Source organism: Papilio xuthus, unplaced genomic scaffold (assembly GCF_000836235.2).
Source record: "Papilio xuthus unplaced genomic scaffold, Pxut_1.1 DF826961.1, whole genome shotgun sequence".
Classification (NCBI taxonomy): domain Eukaryota; kingdom Metazoa; phylum Arthropoda; class Insecta; order Lepidoptera; family Papilionidae; genus Papilio; species Papilio xuthus.
Window position 1 is genome coordinate 3,509,840 of NW_013531688.1, and position 21,313 is coordinate 3,531,152.

Genomic DNA, 21,313 nt, shown 5'->3' on the forward strand with positions numbered 1-21,313 from the left:
TTTATGAATTCTCTGTACAATCAAAATGGCGTCTCTAATTAGAGATTAATTAAAATATGTTAGAACTAACAGATGAGAACATTTCTGTATACTTAAAATTAATTAATTCCAAAATATCACACTCCCGACACGCCTCTCATCAGTTTTCCTAGCTAGGCAATTTTTATTGTAGACATATATCTGTTTTAGGGTCACCTCCGGTTTGTTTTGATAAAAGATGAAGAGTTCTATTTTTAAAAAGCGTTTTTTTATAATTATTGCTTTTAAATGGAAAAAATAAGTAACACATTTCTCTTTTAAACTTGCAATTATTGAAACTAAATTAAAAAAAATTGACAAAGAATTTTTATAATTCTAAGATTTTATTTAAGGTTTTTTTTACAAAGAATGTTAATAGTTTTAGGAATATAAGTAAGATTTATTTGTTTATAGTGCAACTCGAAAAAAAATTGTCGATTGCAGAGATGACAATTATATTCAACTATGTAAAATAATTTAAATTTGTAAAAAAAAATTGAATCAATATAATAAGCGTTAACCACTCCGTAGAAATTTTTCATAAATTTTTTATTCAGTTTACAAATAACAGTACTAAATGAAAATAAAAAAAAGTAAAAAAAAAAACAATATATCTACTAATTGTAATACAAAAAAAAAATAAGTTATATTTTAATTTTCAATAATTTATATGAATACTGGCCTAAGCTATTTTTTTATTTAAGAAGCAATTTGTAATAGGAATAGTTTGAGGTTATGTCTTTTGAATGCTGTCAACATTGGAACAGAAATGTAAATGACAATGTAGTGTTTGTGTTGTCTTTGGGCGCCATCTTCGTTTATTTGAGCAGCTCATGGGCGCGCTGGTTCGCCAACGTTATCCTCGTTTCATTCGATTCACCCTAAGGTACAGAATTCGTTCTTTCTTTTTCTATTCCATTCTATCATGTATTTGTAATACTCTATACAAACTTATAAAAATCTATTCAAGCCACATTAATATAAAAAAAAATCCTTTGGAAAATAATTATTAAAAAATTTACGAGATATTTGTAAATAAATTCACTTTTAAATAATTTTTTTATGTTTTAAGCTTTGGCTTGGATAGATCTTACTTTTTTGTTGTTTGAAAAACATTTTGTAGAGTTTTAATAATATTCAAGGATTGTTAGTATCAGTTTAGTTCCACAGATAATGAAGTGTGAAGTGGTTAAATGTGTTACGATATGACATTTCTCGTGTAAGAACATTGTTATGATATTAATACGTTATACATTCCCTGCCTAGTTATTTACATAGTGCATGCATTTAAAGCATGAGCAAAGCTTTTGGAGAGGATATTGTAACATACCATTCCGATATGAAAGCGTTAGGCAACGACTAAGGCCGAGCTAGTTCTGACAGTTAAATGTTAGTAGAATATTTATAATCTGTATTAAATGTCAATGTCATTTACTGGTTATACTTAGAAAGTAACCTTAAAAAGTGCTTTTATGTTTAAGTAATTAAAAAAAAATGTGAATTCCTTAAGATTAAGATGTAACCTCTGCAATCGGCGGTTTTAAAGACCACGAGATAGTTGGTGTGTATGTTTCTGTGTATGTGTTGCGATGTCTACTTGAGGAGCTCGTGCGCGCGCTGGTTTGCCACCCTTATTCTTTCATCGTTTGATTCACCCTAAGATATAGAAAAAAAAGTGTTTTTTGTTTTGTTTCACAGTAAACAGTAACCCTAACATAAATTGGGGAATACGAATTGTACCAATAATTGAGAGGCGAATGATCCATAGACAATCTTTAGCTATCTACGTGACATCTCAAACTATGAAATACAAAACTCACACAGATTATTTAAGCAACAATTTCTAGATTTTTTTTTCAATCGTCACACAAAAACATCAAACTAAACAGATGAATGGTATAGGGGATTTTATAATACATTTATTTTTGCTTCTATTTGAATTAGAATCAAAACTTAAAAAAATATTCATAGGCTTCAAAAAAGTTGGATATGTTTGTCTTTTTTTTTAATAAACTACATTAGTTTATAGAAATACGAATTGGAACATAAAATGTTTAAAATGCAATATTATAAAATTGCAATATAAATTCAAGATAATTAATGGTTCAAGATTAATTTATTGGTTCAACTGACTTTTTGCCTTATAGCTTATAACTTATGGATATAAATTAATAAAAACATAGGGATGTTCTAATAAACTTAGCATGAGTGTTAGATATGTTGATATCGGATTAATCCTAAAGATTTTTTAGCAAATCTGACATAGACTAGCTTGTGATACCTTATCTGCTAGTTTATTACTGTTTGAGTTAACTGAGATTTTGTGTCCAATGTATTGACATCGGCCTATTGCACCTATTAACTACAATAATGAAAGGAATCATGCTTCGAGTGAACAGGAAACTATAGACATTCCACTAAGCTAAATCTTCAAGTATTAGTACAAGCGATAGAATATTGAGGACAACAACAGGAACAAGATAACCACAAGAATGACGCCACAATGCAGTAAACACAGAAGTCCCATCAAAATTAAATATAGAATTAGTCTAAAATTGATGAATTTTCAATTCTAATGGGACTTCTGTAAATACTGATTGTTATACTACACACATATTTAACATTCCATCTACAATCCTAAACTACCCAAGTTGAAATGTTAATGAGAGGAATTTCGTTAGTAAGAAAACTCCTTGAATTTTATAATAATATACAATTGTTAAGATTTACTTAAAAAAATAGAGTATTTAAATTTATAATATTCACAAATAAAAAATCTTTGTATAATAAAAATATTAGCTCGTCATTTAACAAATATTTTGCAAATATTTTTTTTACAAAAAAAAATACTTATCAAGTGATTGCGCTGTTACAAATTTAAATTGTTTTTTATTTTTTATTACAGTGTAAGTAAACACACACAAATAATTACCTATTTCAACCTTATCAATTATTTTGAGCAATAATATTTATGTCACATTCGCTTAAGAGGACAGATTTCAATCTTCACTCCCATATCTAATCATTATTGTCGTGTCTGAGTTCTATTCACGATGATTTTTTTAGATATAACAATACTATGACTCACAATATTACACTTTTATCATTTTCGTTATGATATTTCCATATTCATCATTATAAAATAAAATGATAACTGCTTTATAAATAGTGGAGGGGGAATCCTGTTCGGTAGTTCGCGTCATTTTGACAGTCAGTTGCGGCAAATGGAATTTGTACCACGGAATGGACTTTTTATCATGTAACTTGCTGTCGCCTGCGACTGCGATCATCATACATCTGTGTCAAATTTCTGCGTGATCCACGCAGCTGTTATTGAGATATCTTCTAACAAACATCCATCCAAACATTCGCATTTATAATATTAGTAAGAATTAAGATATATTATATCTGGTTAGTTGAACAGCGCAATCACCTGTTTATTAAATAATTCCGTTTTAAATTGACGAGTTTCGTATAAATAAGGGACATTACCTTGCGATTGATGCGGTCGATCTGGCGATTCTGGTTCTCTAGTTCGGAGCCCATGTCAAGCGCCATATTGCGCAGATTTCCGATCATAGTGTTCACCTGACCCATGTTCTCTTCCATCTCGTCTTCGCGCGCGTCATTCGTTATTCTGGTATTTGAGAAAACTATGATGTGTAAATAACGTATATAATTTTGACACTCGTATTTTTCGTAACATTTTTTGGGTACATGTATCGGCTCGACCGGTGAAATACCACAACCAAACAGAAGATAGGCGTCATATGGAAGCATTTCGTTACAAGTTTAGTCTGATAAATGTGCGTGTCGAAGTCCTAATTTTAGTCCTCCGAAGAATGATAGAATTTTACTGTATTATGTATTAGATTTTAATATTTGTCGTGTAACACTGACCTGCCTATATAACCAGCCTGCGGGCCGATGCCGTTCCTCTCGTCCATCACGCGCTGGGGTTGGTTGTTGACTACCTTGCCGTCGTCGTTGCCTTTCCAGGTGCCATCGTCCTCCTTGAACGAGGCACCCCTGAAAAATTATATGTCCATTTGTACAGTTTATTTGAATAAAATTGGATGAAAATTACCAAAATTCTTTCTCGTCCGACCTTTATTGAAATGAATATAATCCAAAATTAATGGGACATACTTATTGCATGGCAGAACACAGATGCCGCAGCACTTCTCCATCCCCGAAAGATTCTTCTCGGCCTCGCGCATATCGGCGTTGATCTGGTCCATGCCCTCCTCGATCCTATCCAATTGCTCTGTCCACACACACATACATGATCGCTTTAGGACCGCCCTTCACAACACTCCGCGGAAATGTGTAAAGCGCCTAACCTTTAAATTCAACTACGCGACCAATTTACTTTTCATTATGATTCGAGTTCTTTAAATATTTTTATCATTTTTTAAAATTTTACTTTGGGTAAATTCTCAACGCTCTCGACAATAACCAAGATGAAGTGCAAGACAAGATCTCTCTGTTTGTATTATAATGGTTTTGTAGTGTGGTCTAAAATCATGCTGACAAAACATCGAAGCGGCTCTATCGAGTTCAAAGCGACTAAAGACAGTTTCGTGTCGTCTCGTTTGAGTTTTGCTTGTCTGTTTATTTGTCTCACACTTGATCTGGTTCGATATTAGCTAGCTAGAATTAAAATTTACCTTTTAATATGATGTATGTGCTGATACTGAGTGATACAATACTAAAAACTCGTAATGACTAACATATAGATATTAATAATCTCAATACTAAAATCATGCAAATAACAGCGAGATTAGAAGTAGACGTGCATAGCTAGATGCGTGAAAAACTAAAGAAAATAATTCATACTGTCTGATTTATTGAGATGATTGTTAGGTCGCGTCGGGCCGTGCCGCGGCGAAACGACCCGTGCCGTCTATTCACTGATCAAAATATTGTTGGTGATGGTGAACAAGTCTGTACTTCCCGTTATCGTCCGTTGAAGTACAACTGTTAGCATTTTTCAATCGATCAAATATTTAATTCATCGCTATTCAATGATGTCACTTAGGTTTGAATCGGCATTTCAGACACAAGCCTTACTATTTATGGGTGATGTAAAATAATACTACTGGATGCTTACCGCCCTGTTCATCCAGCATGACCAGGGTTCTCATGCCCACCTCGTGACTCTACAACACAATAATGATGTCACTATAGCTCGCCAAACAACGCGCGGCGAGCGGAGCGGCCACGGCGCGCCCCCCTCGCGCGATAAAATCAAAAAACTAAAGAAAAAATAAAATAAATGAGCACGGGCGTGAGGCCACTCCTCCCGCGGTCGCGTCAAAAAAAAAACAAATCAACTTAGCAAATGAGCATATCGATAAAAGCCATTCCTAAATGAACGGTGATAATAGCAAAGTCGGTTAGTCGAAGAAGAGAAATGATCCATGTAAGATGTAGTGTGGAGGAGCGAGCGGCGGCCTCGCAGCCGAGCCTGCCTTCCTACTGCGCTAACACTGACAGTACGCTTAGCCATGGACAAGGCCGCTCTACCACCGCGTGCTAGAGCTATAGATAGCGGCCGCGGCTCGCATCGCGGCAGTACCGCGCATTGTAAGAGAAGAGAACAGTACATTGGGAAAGAGAAATAAACATACCTATAAAAAGCGTTCCGATCAAAAAACGAAAATTCAACGGAAGAACTAAACAGATTGCGCAGCTCACACAAATTAAATCTTCAGCAAAAGATAGAGGTAACAGTCTTTTGCGACATTTAGCAACGAACGGCCATCGGGCTTATCTATATACACTATGTCGGTAAAGTCATCCCCATCGAAACATAGAAACACACGCAACATCGAACTGAGACAAGTCGTTATTCAAGAGAAACGTCAAAGAAAAAACAAAGAGTTATTATTTTACTGCACATTCAACACAGACGTTCTCACGTTTGGACTACCCAGTGTTAGTAGGTCTTACCGCCCTGGTGACTCAACATATGAAGCGCTTGCCCCCCGGCGTCCTCGCTCTATACATAAAATACAAATCAAAATAATATATCGCAGGAGAGAGTATCGGGGTGTGTGGCGGGTGGCGGGTGGCGGGTTGCGGGGTGCGGTGCCGGAGAGGGCGCGGCGCGGGCGCGGGCGCGGGCGGCGCGGCGCGGCGGCGTGCTGCGTGCCGGCGTGCGTGCTGCGTGCGTGCGTGCCCGCCGCGCTATCACACACTACTCGACCAACAACCACATGCATGCAGTGAAGCTTGCAAGTAAAACCAGACTCAGTTTTATCTGTGCGCAGTTTCATATGATTCATGATAATTCTGTGTGATGTTTAGAGTCGTGCGTTGAGGAGAAGCGTTTCGAATTTACATCGCTCGTTTAAATCGATAAATACGTTTCATGTGAATAAGGTAAGTTTCTAGAGTCGAGTACCATCATCTGGAATGCACAATGTAAAGTATCGGATTTAACTTAGTTTCTGTATAATGTCGATCGGTCGGTCCGCCGGCCCGGCCGGCTTCGGCGGGAATAGCGCTCGCTGTCGGGTTGTGCAAAGTGGTGTATATCATCTACTTTACAAACGAGGCATACAAAGATGTGGGTTTTCCGTGACAAGCTGTGTGTGCGTAGTTAATAAGTAAGTCGAAGCTCGGAGGATGCCCGCACCTTTGCATTGCGTTTCAACCGTAGCGTAAGTTTAAACAAACAGTCGATGCGTTACCCCCTTAGCTGATCGAAGCCGACGAGCCCCGCTTCGGCTCGGCTGAAAACCCTACGGCGCTCGAACAAGATTAGCGAAAAAAGGTAAAATAGATAAAATTGTAAGTAATTTAGTGTTGCAAATTTTGCAGGTCACTCACCTCCCTGGTCGTCTAGAGCGACCAGAGTTCGAATGCCGGCCTCCTTGCTCTAGACCAGCGGCAGAAACAAAAAGTCAGAGCATGTTAGTTGTGAGGGGTACAGTAGAGTGAGTGGCGTGCCGCCGGCCGTCCTCGGCACGGCGTGCGGCCGTCACGTGCGTGTCTCACTGTCATGTATTTATTGCTTGCCTTGCCTTACGCTAGTGTCGCGAGCGGGAAGACACCTTCAGAACGCACGTGTACCCTTACTCATTCACAAATATACTAATAATGTTTCTGTAGATGTCTTTTTGTTATCTGGAAAGTGTCATGAAGTAATTCTGATTCTGTATTGTGTTCAATACAATATATTTGATACAATGTTGAGAGTTCGGCCATTTGAGTTATATAACTATTAACAAAAATATTAATAACATAACATGTAAGAATATAATAATAACAACACAAAGGAATAAAAATAAATAAAGTATCAAATAAAAGATAATGATGATACAAAAATAGAATGTTTTTGTAAATAATAATGAAAATAATATTGTTTTGTATTTGTGGTGAGAGTTGCATTCAGGTGTAGCTCGATATATCTGTTGGAGTCAAGTGGTAGGTCCATGGTGTGTATCGCCCACATACTGACAGTATTGTGAATGTTCGAGAAGGCATGAAAATCATATAACATAAGATAACAGTCAACAACAGACAGCAGCCACTACACAGAGACCTACGATACAGAGACAACTAGAAAAAAGGATAGTATTTAACCTCAATAGACATTTAGTTTATAACATTGTGACATTATTCAATTTAAAGTGATAAAGAGATATATTTAAAAAGAAATCAGATATAAGAGATTTGACAATGTTTCCATTTAAGGTTTTAAAAGAAGAGAAAGATAGAGTGCGTTAGAAAGTGATTTTAGCCAGAGTGGCGGATTTCTTTCATTAAGAGAATTTCTTTTGGTCAAGGTTTCATTTCGAAAGCAAGCCCAAGCATAACAAAACAAGATTGAGAAATGTAAGCAAACATTTTCAGGTCATATTGATATGCGCTAAGGGGTATGCTATCTGAGAAGTATATGGTCTATCTATTCGTGGGACGCTTTCTATATTGCAATGGGCTCATGCTATGGAAACAATAACGGCTGGTTTGGACAAATAACTTTCTGGAGTTGACAGTTAACTTATTATCTTAATATTAAAATCATCCATGCTGTTTATTAATTTATATAATTTGGTATAATTAACTGTCAACGCCGAGGACCAGTAGGTCGGGGAACACTCAACAACATAAACATCGCTACAACACAAAGGGCTAGAAAGATATCTAACATATTTGGAAACATTTAGGCACGGATCATGCAACACCCATTTACGTATGGTTATAAACAAATACACATAATAAGGCAAAAAGGGATTGAACAAAAACAAAACAAAAGTTTGGGATGGGAGAACTACTAAAAGAAATAAAAATGACCACATATGTAGCAACATCGAAACACAACAGCCAGGGTAGCGGAGGCTGCGCCCTAAGGGGTCGAGGGACGGGCGTATCTGACCGAGCTGGGGGACTATCCAGGACACTTCCGCTATACCCCTCACTCCCTCGCATCGAGAACACCTCTCTCACAGATAACAAATAATCACATAACCAACGGAACAACTCAACATAAATACTTAAACTATGAGAGAAACATAAAGTTATTAAAATCGACACACGCCACTCGACGTGTCCCAATTCATTAAGGTAACAGTAATGACAAATGGGGACTCTCTCCAGTATACATTATGTTGGACGCTTTGAACAGTCAATTATTATTACAAATAACATATTATCAAAACATAATTAGACACATTTTAATTTGAATTAATATAATTATTAAACAATATAATCTAAATATTAGTTACTCAATATAAATTGTGATAGAATTTAATTTTAATTATTTCATTTTAACAATTCAAATTCAGAAAATTAAATATTAATTTTGAAATTATTTGCAATTTATTATATCAATATTCTCAATTCAATATAATTTATTTAAAATGACCATAATTAAATTTTAGTTTATTTGAAATTTGAATAATGTTTTTAATTATGTTCATTTTATCGTTCGTATATTTAAAAAAAAACGGCGAATATAATATCAAAGTTGTCTTACCTCCTCACATAGTTGCATCATGCGGCGTGTCGACTCCAACGACTGAAATTGTTAAAATAATATATTAAAGTAAATAAAATCTATATTCTCTATAATATTGTCTAATGCTAGACAGTAAAAAGGGCCTTTTTTAATCCTGGCACATCTTTTTTATTTTTGATACAACTATTACCATTCCTTCGATCCCCAGAATCTGAAAAAGTCTGAGAAATACAAAAAAAACAAATATCACATTAAGTGACTCCTTTAGTCAATAACAAAAAAGCATAGTATAAACGAAGAATCAATCCATTAGATCAAAAGTCTGCATCTCATTAGAGGTTCGTATTGTGAGGTCGTGGTACCAAACCGGCCTACTTTAACATCAACCATGTGTGAAGTATAAATGAATGCTGACCTCATCTGTGACCTGACCGGCTCGCATCTGCAGCTGCTCGAGCTCGCTGCGTGGCACGCCATTTTCTGGGGGTGCGGCTGAAGGCATCCTGGAATCAGTAATATTGGTATTATAAAAAATGTGTTATATTCTAAGTCGCATCGGTTAAGATGGATTATAAATCAGTATAGGCTGTAGTGTAATGATTAGAACCAATCAGACCTTAACATAATTTCATCTCGAAACGAAGATAACAAAATGTTTGTATTTAGTTGTTCCAGGTAATATCCGAAACATTAGGGCCGATATTAACAGAGAGGTAGGTGATGACGTATGAGAGAATATTATAGGCTATTTTTTTTAATCTGTGCTGACGATAGCAAAACTGCAAGTATAAAATAAACTTTGAAAGCTCACTCGTGTGCTTATAACTATATGGGACAATAGAGTCGCGCATTTCTCGACCTAATTAGGACTTAAAATATGAAAAACAGGACATTTACTACGCATAATATAAGAGTGACAGTGGCAGAGTGAGTATAAAACAAAAGTTTTTTATTTTTTAAAGCAGCTTTTGATTAATAAAACGACAACAAAGGTACACTTATAAACATTTCTTTAGCTGTGGAATATTTAGACTTTTTAAAAAAGTTACAGATTTATGTCTAAAGTATTTATTCATTATATAATCTTATGCCGAGTTTACATTATTCCAGTCCAATTCGCACAGTTTTCACTGGACTGGAATAATGTAAACTGGGCATTACACAAACAAATTTAATTTGTTTAAAAAAAATAACCATAATGTAGAGTTTACGACATTGAGTCCAAAGCGTAATTGTTACCTAGAATCTTTTATAAAAAATATTATAAATATCAAAACACAGTTTCAGTATAGAAAGTAACGAGGCGTTCATACATAAATGACGTGGCAGCGGACGTTGGCGCATTATGAATCCAGCTGCGGGAAAACTTTTGTTAAACTACCCGCTTTCAATTGCACGGATTTTAATCTTGGAAAATCTTTCGCCTACATTCTCTACCAACAAGAAAAGTTGTTCTATTACTTTCTTTCAAAATGTATTGCTAAAAATACTTATCGGATTGGAAATACATAAGCTTATATGAATATAACAAATAACTCACCAATAGTTAAATATAGTACCAAAATATTACATTTGAAAAACGTAACTTAAAATACGATGCTTAAGTATAAAATTCTATGTAGTCTAGATAGGATAGATTTTGTATCGTGAACGTAAGTCAATTATAATGATGATAATAAATAACGCGTGACCAACCAACATGAACGAATACGTCAATACATAGATGAGCAAAAAGCGAGAGAATGGACATTTCATTGGGTTTTCACTTTCTTTGTAATTCAGGAATATGGATTATTAGCCTGCGACACCGTCCGCGCGGAATAAAAAAAAACTTGATTAGTAGCCTATGTGTTCTTCCAGGCTATGTTCTACATCCTAGCCAAATATCAGCGAAATCCAAGCAGCCGTTCCGGATTTAAACCACTTTTACATTACGATTTGATTGATTGTTTTATACTATGCTTTGGGTATAGTCCTAAGTAAGATCTCTCGTTAACGTTTATTTGAAAGTGGATTACAAAAAGTAAAACTTAGCAAAAACTATAATCTCTGAGAGCACATTTGTTCAAGTAATTATAGTAGATGAAAGGTTGAATGTATTCAGAGCTCTCACGTACACACGTCACTGCTTTCTATAAAATCATACAAACACCTGATGTGAATTAGATTATCCATTGATGCTGGATACACGAATACGTTGCATATCGCTATCTAGAGATTAAGAACACAAATCAGTATCTTCCACTGCCATAAAATTAATTGGCTCGATGGACGAGTCATTTTATATTCATAATTTATTCAGGAAGAATCTTACAGGGTCTACAAGGACTTTAATTGAAATTCTATCCGCTTAAAAACGCGATATTGATGACAGATTATCCACTTTTAAAGTGTAACTTGTATCAGACATTTAGAGGGACCATAGTACGTTTTTGCAAGTATGATACTACGAAGCCATGGTTATCATAGTAATAGTTCAAGGTCAGTCTGAGTAAACAAAAATAAAGATGCGGTTTAATTAATCGCTGAGGCAAGCCGTAACTCGTGGACTCGTGTTTTTCAAACAAAAGAGTTACGTAAGCCGCAACGTTGAGCGGAGGTGGGTGTTGGCCTTGATGGACGGGGGTGGGACTGGAGGGTGGTTTGCCTCGCCCCAGCGCTACGTGACAGGACTATTATAAGTACAATTTCAACGTACATTGCAATTACTTCAACTGTATTGTTATACAAATGAATTAATTTAATAATAATGATATACATCGGTATGGATATCGTTTTCTAACGTTATTATTTTTATAGTGTGGGAGCACTGGCTTAAGGGGAAGGAAATAACAATCATTATTGATGGTTTATCTAAAACTAGGTGTCGCTCACTACTCCATCCGCGCGGAATTAAAACTAAACTTTATAAGTAACTTATGTGTTCTTCCAGACTATGTTCTACATCTAAGAAAAATTTCAACAAGATCCATGCACCTTCAAACAAAAATCCATCCATCTAAACATTCGCATTTATAATATTAATAAGGAGTAAGATGTTATTTGGTAAAATGTATTTGATATAAAATTCTTAACAAAGTTAGTCTCGTCTCAAGTAGACGGTTCAATGTATGACACCTCGTAAAATCGCTCGTCGGGGTTGTTGACTTACGAAATATGAGTTCAAAGATACCATCCACTTTACTAATATTTAGCTGCTATTTCACTATAGTCTAAAATATTAAAGTAAATTGGTTTCACAAACGAATGAAAATCTAAATAACACGTCTTATCTTTAAAAATGTTAAGTACAAAATAATTATTTCTGTCTTGAAACAGTTTTTTTTGTAAAATTTTAGTATTATAGATATTTATTAATTTACTTTCATTTCTTGTGACCATTTCAACTAAGCTGTAGGATTGTTTACAAGACGAGACAATAGTGTCTTGATTAGAACCCTCGACGATTCAATCGGTTCGTACTCTTAACCTTTACGCTATTGCTATAATGTAATTTAATTAAACAGTTACATGTGACATTAAACACCTGATAACATGCGAAGCATTACGATACGTCACTTATGTAAGTATTTATGTATATTTATAGCTGTTGCCCGCGACTCCGTTCGCGCAGAAAATTAAAGAAACCTTCTTCCGGATTACATTCTACATCTATGCCAAATTTCAGCGAGATCCGTGCAGCTGTTCTGGAGATCCACCAATCCAAACATTCGCATTTATAATATGAGTAAGAAGTTAGAAAACATTGGGAAACGATCAGCGGGTCATCCATGTACATTCGCAATAAGTAAGACAGCCATACAACATAACCGTACTCCAATCTGCTTTAAAATTCTGTAGTGCTGAATACTTTAAACATAAAGCACTCACTAACCAGAGACAATTATTTCCTAACAACGAAATCGTATTAAAAACGAGAGGAGAATGTCCCTATCACTAGATAGCGAAAGCTATTGCATAGAGTAGACGACGTTCGAGAAATTGCTGCAATTGGCAGATGAAGAAATGGAACTTTTGACCTTTTCTCATTCCACCATTTGTAATAGATTTGTCGAGCTACGTAGACAGCTGTAAAATTAATTTTCTTCAAGATAAGACAACCACTTTAAATGTCGTTAATCTTGTTACTTTATTTTACTATTCGAATTGACTATAATCGATTAAGTTTTTTTATTATCTTATTACATTTATTTTTCTGTTCGGAACACAATTCCTTGTAGGAAAATAAACATGATTTATGATAGAACAGTGTTTACTTAACTGCGTAGGCTTGAATTTGATAGAATTGTACACTTTATCGCATGCATCGGCTGCAAACGTTTTTTTTTTAAATATTTGTTGTAGTAAACATTATTTTCTGGTTTACTCAATTATCGTTGGTTTCTTAGACAAAAATTCCTATTTAAAACACTATTGATAACACTGTTTTTAAGGTTCCGTACCTCATAGGAAAAAAACGTCTGCCTGTCAAGACCCTTTTTCTTAAAAACGCGTGAAGATATCAAGCTGGAATTTATTTTCAAAGATATGTGAGGAATGACGATATCTTTTCAGAGATTTTGGGCTCAGGAGTCAACGATTAATCATTTTTTAATCCCATAAAAGACTCTTTGACGTCAACATTCATTTTGCCGTTCAGTAACGAGTATTAATGATAAAAAGTACAAAAATCTTCTTAACTTTTGCTCATGAAAGGAATATCTATATCTAGCTTTAAAATTGTGTTAAGTGTTTTCGTATGTTTTAGAGCTTAATTACCTTAAGGTCATGTGAACTAACATTAACCTTGAGGCTATTAATAAGTTAAAAGGTGGATTATAAAGCGGGCTTTTCTTTACCCTAGGCGGCCTTCTCGGCCAAGTAATTTATATAAATAACGATCTTGTTAACTCAGCGAAAATTAATTACTTGACCCGTGAAAGGTGAAGCACTTGGTAATTAAAGGCCGTGGTAAAATGTTAGGGTTAGTTTATAAACAGAAAGTAGGTCAATATTGAAGACAAAGTTTAAAATGGTTTCTATCAATCAGAGGAAGCCATTCAAATCAAAATATTGATGAGTCTAAAATTTCTAATTTGTGAGAAAAAAAAACACAATTAAATTGGTATTTAAATTACATTTTTGATTCGTAAATCGTACAACTTATTTTTGAACAAGTTTTTCGGTTTCGGAATCAGTTGAAAAAAGTCATTGTTAAACGTTAAAATCCATAAATATGGAACCGAATAAACATAGTTATGGAAAGCAAAAGTTGAACCGTGGCTAAGCTGAGTTGTTAAATTTGAATAAGGCATGCAAAATGTACTGCTGCCATGCTATATCGCGCTGTGTGCCGACCTTTGAATTTTAATGAATTCTGAACAAGGCAGGATCCATTAATACTGAGCTGATTTATTTTATCTGATTTAGACTTGATAGTTTACGTAGGCTCTATATGAAGGTTATAGATAAAGTTTTTGTTATAAATTCATAATGAAAAAAACACGACATTAAACTCTTCAAGATCGCACCAAATTTAAATAAAATATTATAATTTTTGAGGTTCATCCATAGCAATTCGGTAGAAGAGTCTTGGTGTCGACATCATTCTCTATTAACCCTTCTATATTGTCATCTCTGATTCTCTTTGAAAAAAATTTTTTTTTGAACATCAATTAATTTGGTTAATTATGTTGCGTGCAAAGTTACTTTAGGACAATCTCACGGATACATCGTCAATCATTGTTGCTATTTATTTATTAAGGATGTACAGCAATTATATCTGTAAGAAGCATTATCAGAACAGAATACACAAATAATAAAAGCAAAGAACAAACAGAAGACAGGCGTACAGAGCATTTAGCTTTTTATTCCTTCAGCAATATTAATATTTTTGTTTCCTTATATGTAAAATACTGAATTAGAATTAATAAAACACGGGAGAGCAAAGAGCGTCGACCTCGCTACCATAATTCCGTCATATTTAACTCCAAAACATGGCCACGTATAATCCACAGTTATTAATAATTCAAACAAAGCATTATCCCTTCCCATTTCTTGGGAACGAAATCTCGTTTGCGTTGTTAACAAGCAAATATAAGGATAAATTCAGTAATAACTTGGGGCTTTACGTAAATTGTAATATAACGTGTACATGCGCTGATTTACAAATAAGAGTTTATGACGTCATACGTCACTATTAATTTTGGCGGGAACAAAATTATTATTAGTAATAGTAAGTGGAAAGTTAAGGTTAATAAATACTTTAAGTTGTGTCGATACTGCCATAAATACTTGTGTCCTGTGTTACAACAATAAAAAAAATCTACAAAAGTCAGATTGAATCAAGCTGAAAAAATAGTTGCTGTATATCCTTATTGGGTTATTCGACCAAAAGGCTTAAACGTTCTTTTATAAAATATTTCAAAAATAGTCATTAATTTAACCACAACAAGGAATATGAAATTTGATATTCGACTTGACCCTTGAAACAGTAGTCGTGGCATTTGCGGAGATAGGCGTGAGAAGGTTAGTCCAGAAGCGCTCGCTTGCCTGAAAAATCAATAGACGCGCGCAACCGCCCTCCCTCCCCACACCCCGAACAACCCCCGTTGAAACCACTCTAACTTGTTTAATACTGAACTCAAGTCTTTATACGGCAGTATCCGGGACAAAGATCAACTTATACTGGTCGAACATAAAGATCCACTATCTAGTATATGCAGATGTTGCGCAGCTGTTCAGATGACACTAAGCTTTTCCGTTGTGCAATCTGACCTTTACAATTTTCTATGTATAATATCCTTGAAAGAATATTACTTTCTTTAAATCGTAACAACTTAAACTATTATGAGAAATGGCAACATAAAATATAAAAAAACTCTATCATTTTAAACACAATTTTTTATTATTACTAAAAGTTAAATTTTACATTTTATTTTACTACTTAAATAATTGAAATAATCCTTAAGTAAAGTTATTCCATTTCGTCTGGCGAGTTCATTTTTATATGAAAAAATCGTACTAGCACGGTATGATATTCCAACGATTTTACTTCTACTTACTATACTAAAATAATAACCTTGAAGAGTTTTTTAATTAACATTTCGAAAAAACAAAACACTTGTTCGGTATTGTAACCTGCGCCGAACAGAGCGAAAACAAAGCGGGCTTTTATTAAAAGCTTAAACGTGGGCGAATGAAAACCCCGTGAATACTAAAATATTGTGAACACGTGTAACCTTTAATAAATGTCTTATTGAAGTTTATATCAAATTTGGTAACATAAAAGATCTTAACTAATATTAAGGTTGGTCTTTTTAAAAGCAATAAACAGCATCGGTGGCTCAGGGTTCAGGGTCAGGTGGCACTTGACTATCTGCAGGTCCTGTTCGAATCTCGCCATGTACCAATGTGTTTTTCGATTTTCGATTTGACGAAAACTATATTTTAACTATAAATAAATTATTTAACAAAAAGACCGTAACCGTAGTCTAAATATAATAAAATGTTGCATTAAGGGCCTATCCTACAATGTCCAAGTAGGTTCTGAATAAGTTACTTGGAACTTATTTGTCAGTTAGAATCGTCATTGGCAGTTCACAATCCGGCAATAAGTGGTGAAACACAAACATAAAGTAATCTTTATTTCAGCTAATTTATTTGTTAATCAGTTATCCAGCCCTTACTAATGCAACATTGTGAAATAGGTTATGGCCTATAGTGCTGCATTTAAATTCATAGACTAAATAAGAAAACTACTGTCGAGTATTTTTAAACTTTAAAAGTTCTTTTGTTTTATTCAAGCCTCGACAGACAAAGACACTATATGTTCCAACTATTGTGGAAAAAGGTATATTTCTATTAATCTATATTAATGGCAAAATGCACTATCTCAAATAAGTAATAAGCATGAAATAAATATTACTAATTTGCAAAGAGTTTTCTATTATTTTAAAGAATTTTAAGCTTAAAATTTAATCCAATTTGCGCCTTCCGCGGAACAACTTCGAAACCTTTTGACGATGTGCTTACGGCGACCTCTAATTTAATAGGCATGGCTGAATTTTATTAAAATTGTGTTTGAAGAACTCTTAAATGAATGATATTGATTTAAGTTAAAAATCGGACCGAGATATTAAACGAAAGAATTTGAAATTCATTTAATGCATTGGTTATAGATGTTTGAATTTTGTAAGTCTTCTAAAATAGGTAAAAAAACTTCATGTTTTTTTGGAGTAAGATGGCAAATTACGTATCTACGACTAATATGATAATCTGCTACTTAATATAAAATGTCACAAATTAAAGAAACGTAGCATTTTTAAAGTAAGGTAAAAATTATAATTGCTTAAGAACAGTATCAAAAATTAAATGCAAAATAAGTGTAGAGAACCATACTATAGTTTATAGGCACTAAAAGTAAATATGGACCATAAAAATGCTATTATTACTGTTAGCTATAAATTGCTAGAACACCCGTACAAAACCTGTTATTCTCCTTGTAAAAACTAAGATAACAATATAGGTGTATAGACAATGAAAACTGAGTAGGACATTCAAATTCGTTTCATGTAGCTTTAAGAGTTCTAAGGTATCTTTTTTATGAACTCTTCCCTCATCTATAAATCCTTTTTTTTAAAGAAGAGGCAAAGGAGGAAGCCCATAAACACAATAGAAACTGTGTTGCCTTTGTGGTGCACACTGTCTTCATGATGGACTTTAGTTGTAACTCTTGGGACGTAACAGTGTGGACAGAGTATTCCATTACGCGGCTGTGTCAGGAAGGGCATTTCAAATTTTTATTTTATTGAAATGTATTATGTATTTGTAAGTAGTGTAGTTTATGTAAGTCAAAATATAATGTCAAGAGAAAAACCTATGTGCACTGTAGCATAATAGGACGAGATGGTAATTTATTGATGCAATCTAAATAAAATTATGCAATATAAAGTACTAATAAAATTCATAAAATATTATATTTTATCAAGTTTATTAAGATATATTTATAAATAATCTTAAATAGTGATGATAATATGATTTCTAGAAACATCTTTCAACAAGTCACACCCTAGAGCCTGTTACTTGTAGACTGTAAATTAATTTCTTAACTTCATTAAAACTTTTAATGAAGTAGACAAGTCTCTATGTTGTGCAGAATTATGGATAAACTATTAATTTTGTTGTTGATTTTGCTTCTCCAATTTGCTTTGCTCTCCTTTGCTTCTACATACACCAATTAGTAATGGACAATACATTTACTAATTATGGGACTGTCATTACACATGTACAAAAAAATATTCACCTCTATAATTTTTTTGACAAAAAAAGAATGGGTTAAAAAATTGTATGCAGGTATTAAGTGAATTGAATTGAACAGTTATGTAAGCTAAAATTCAAATATACATTACACATGTTGAGTAAATTATACTCAAACTATTAATTCTCTTTTATTTTGCAAATATTTCAATTTAAGCACTTAAAAATGACAAATAATTGCGTTCATTTATTTTGCGTGAGAGCGTTGTTATGACTCACAGATTCGTAATCACAATCTGAATCATTACTACAAAAATCCTGTTTGAATGTAACACCAAAAAAAAATTAACAAAGGAGTGTTTTTTAGTATACAATTGAAGCTAGAGATTTCTGAATCATAATCATATTTTCATATTTCTTAATACTTTAATCTTGAATATATATTATAATAATAATATTAAAAGAAATAACTATTTATTTAAGAATTGCTTGATAACTAGCAGCAGGCATTAGTGTTCTCTGACAAACTCATAATTAACTTATATACCAGACCATTCATTATTAATTATATATTTTCAACACAAATAGATAAGGAAATGTATAATTCTAAAATGTATGAAAAGTGTTTTACATATTGAAATTTGCATTTCAACAATGAAAAAATATGAACCAATAATTTTTGTTTCACTAGAATAATAATAAAACAATTACTTATGATGTACCTTGGTTTGAATACATTATCATGTATTGTAACCACATTGTATTATTAAAGGCATGTTTTGGCAAGGCTTTATACATTCACTGGAGTGGCCCCATTCAGTAAGTACTTGGCAATAATGTTAATGTAGCAATTATCTTCAAATAAGGTCAATTGCTTTAGGGAGCCAGTTTAAAATTAAACATATAAAACACTTGTATTATCTTTTTATAAAATGGATATGTGATAAATTGTCTAAAATATGCTACAAATTTATACACGGCATAAACTTAAAGCAGAAAAATATAAAGGTCTAAAAGATGTCACAAGACAAAAGAAAAGTTCATCATGCAACTATATTCCATAAATCAGCTGCCACTCACACATATCTTAGTCATATCTTCTTGCACACAATCCATCCATATCGTAATAACAATTACAAGGAACACAAATGATATTGGATCATATCTTTGTGGCTATCTCTTTCTCTTTTCACCAGAACAAACCAAGCAGTGATACCCAACATTGAAATAAAGACATAGAAATTGAATTAGTATAAAATGGTTTGGTCTTACAACTGTTGGTGGATTTTTAGAAATAAATTGGTTTTAAGAGTTAACATTTGGTTTTTGCTGCATATTTTTTGAAGTTTAGATTTAAAATATTGATGTCCATCATTTATTAAAGAAATTTTACCTGAAGGCAAATTTAAATTTAAATTTCAAAGATTAAGGATTTCATTAAATTAACTTTAATGATTGTTGGTTAATTTATCATACGTATTTTGGTTTACACGAGTGTTTTTGGACATTTATAAAAGTGAAGTTTTAATCACGAATTTGACGTCAGCTGTAATATTGATGAGAAACAAAACATGACATCATCTTGTAGGGCGGTTAATGATATTCTAATAAGTTCTTATCAAAAATTGTTTAGTTCGGCAGTATGTTAAGTACGTACTTGCGTTATTGCAAAGAAAATACTTTATGTTGCGCAAATAATTATTGATAACTTTTTAATGTGTGTTTAAATGGAGCACTTACTTGAATTTGTGTCTAGCACCTAGCTAAAACAAAGCAGCCGAAGTCACTCGTTAGCACACCCACTAGGCACCAAAATACAGAACAAGTATGAAAGTAATGAAAGACTTTCACGCCTACAAGCAGTCGTTCGATCGACTCTATGAGGTTAGCTCTCGAAATGCGCAATGTTTTGACTATGCGCATTGGTAACTGTTTTCGTTGACATGCGCGTTTTGAATTTCAGTTACACTTTGAAAATCAATTAATGGTGCGACTTAAAAAATCAATTAAAAGTATTTACTTCGCACAGTTTAAGTTACAGAAGTTTAGCAGAAATTTAATTTAGAACTTGTTTTGTGTACCTTATTATATTTGCTCTTGATTTTGACACAATGCAGCTATACTACCGCCATCTATTATCTAGTAGCAAAATGTAAGTAGGTTTCTGTAGTAATACTGCCATTTCAAAAGAGATGGCAGCACCTGTACCTTTTTAAAATCGTAAATACTACTTTTCCCAATTAATTTACAAAGAATCTAATTAAATAATTTTCATCTTTACCTATCACACAGTCAAATTAATAAACTAGAGTTTTTATACTGATACTCTGCTATTTTAGTTTAAAAGGAAGGTATCTCTAAGGTTTATTTCTTCCTAATATTTGAAGACCCTCAAAGTATTGTGTTATATTTACATTTTAAAGTACCCCGTCCGGTTCATTTAATGTCAAAGCTGTGCCAGCGACTTCCTGGATTAATATTTAGAAGGGCTTGGCTGCATTCGAGGTTAGTTTTAGCTTGGTACAAACTAAGAACCACACCCACTTGTTTGCTTTCGTAATAGTACGATCTTTAAATTATTGCACGAGTATATAGAACCTGAACATTACTTTAAGCCGTAGAATCAAGCTAAACTTGCATTAACAATCACTTGTATAATGAACTTCCCTGAGAATCGGAAGTAAGATAAAGCTGTGTGCAAGTGAAAGTTTGTATAGTTAAGTGCGTACAATCTTGTATCCCGTTTGTTAAGATCTAGACAACAACTCGCATTATTATTAAATAATTTATTTAGAATCTTGTTTTTATTGTTTACATTGCTATGAAACTAAATAATTAAAATATAATCTTACTAAATAACTGAACCCCTACAAAACAAATGAATTAATTAATACTATATTAAATAAACTATATACTAAAACTAAACCAAACTAAAAATAAAACTAAACACATACAATTTAGATACATTAATAGTTTTGTATTTTAATTATAGTCGCATTCATTACAATAAAAATCAAGGAAAGTCGTAAGTCATACTATCAGTTAGGTTAGTTAATATATTTTTCTCTGTGTGATTGATTTTACTTTGTC

The 21,313-nt window shown here is 33.4% G+C and overlaps 1 protein-coding gene across 5 annotated transcripts; it reads right to left on the reverse strand.

The window, feature by feature from the left end:
• Positions 1 to 657: 657 nt before the first annotated feature.
• On the reverse strand, positions 658 to 20,340 carry LOC106120161 (Synaptosomal-associated protein 24kDa). 5 transcript variants are annotated; one of them, XM_013315392.1, is made up of 9 exons: positions 20,305 to 20,340; positions 19,964 to 20,025; positions 9,402 to 9,489; positions 9,005 to 9,046; positions 6,856 to 6,904; positions 4,168 to 4,285; positions 3,919 to 4,047; positions 3,511 to 3,655; positions 659 to 899 (listed from the first exon to the last, which is right to left on the reverse strand). In XM_013315392.1, exons 3-9 carry the CDS (start codon positions 9,486 to 9,488, stop codon positions 837 to 839), a joined length of 633 nt encoding a protein of 210 aa, XP_013170846.1. In that variant the 5' UTR covers position 9,489; positions 19,964 to 20,025; positions 20,305 to 20,340; the 3' UTR covers positions 659 to 836. The 5 variants fall into 5 exon arrangements, with proteins under 5 accessions (XP_013170848.1, XP_013170846.1, XP_013170845.1 ...); XM_013315394.1 differs by lacking the exons at positions 6,856 to 6,904; positions 20,305 to 20,340 and adding an exon at positions 5,974 to 6,022 and having other exon boundaries at positions 658 to 899; positions 19,964 to 20,298; XM_013315391.1 differs by lacking the exons at positions 6,856 to 6,904; positions 20,305 to 20,340 and adding an exon at positions 5,132 to 5,180 and having other exon boundaries at positions 19,964 to 20,298.
• Between the last annotated feature and the right edge of the window lie 973 nt (positions 20,341 to 21,313).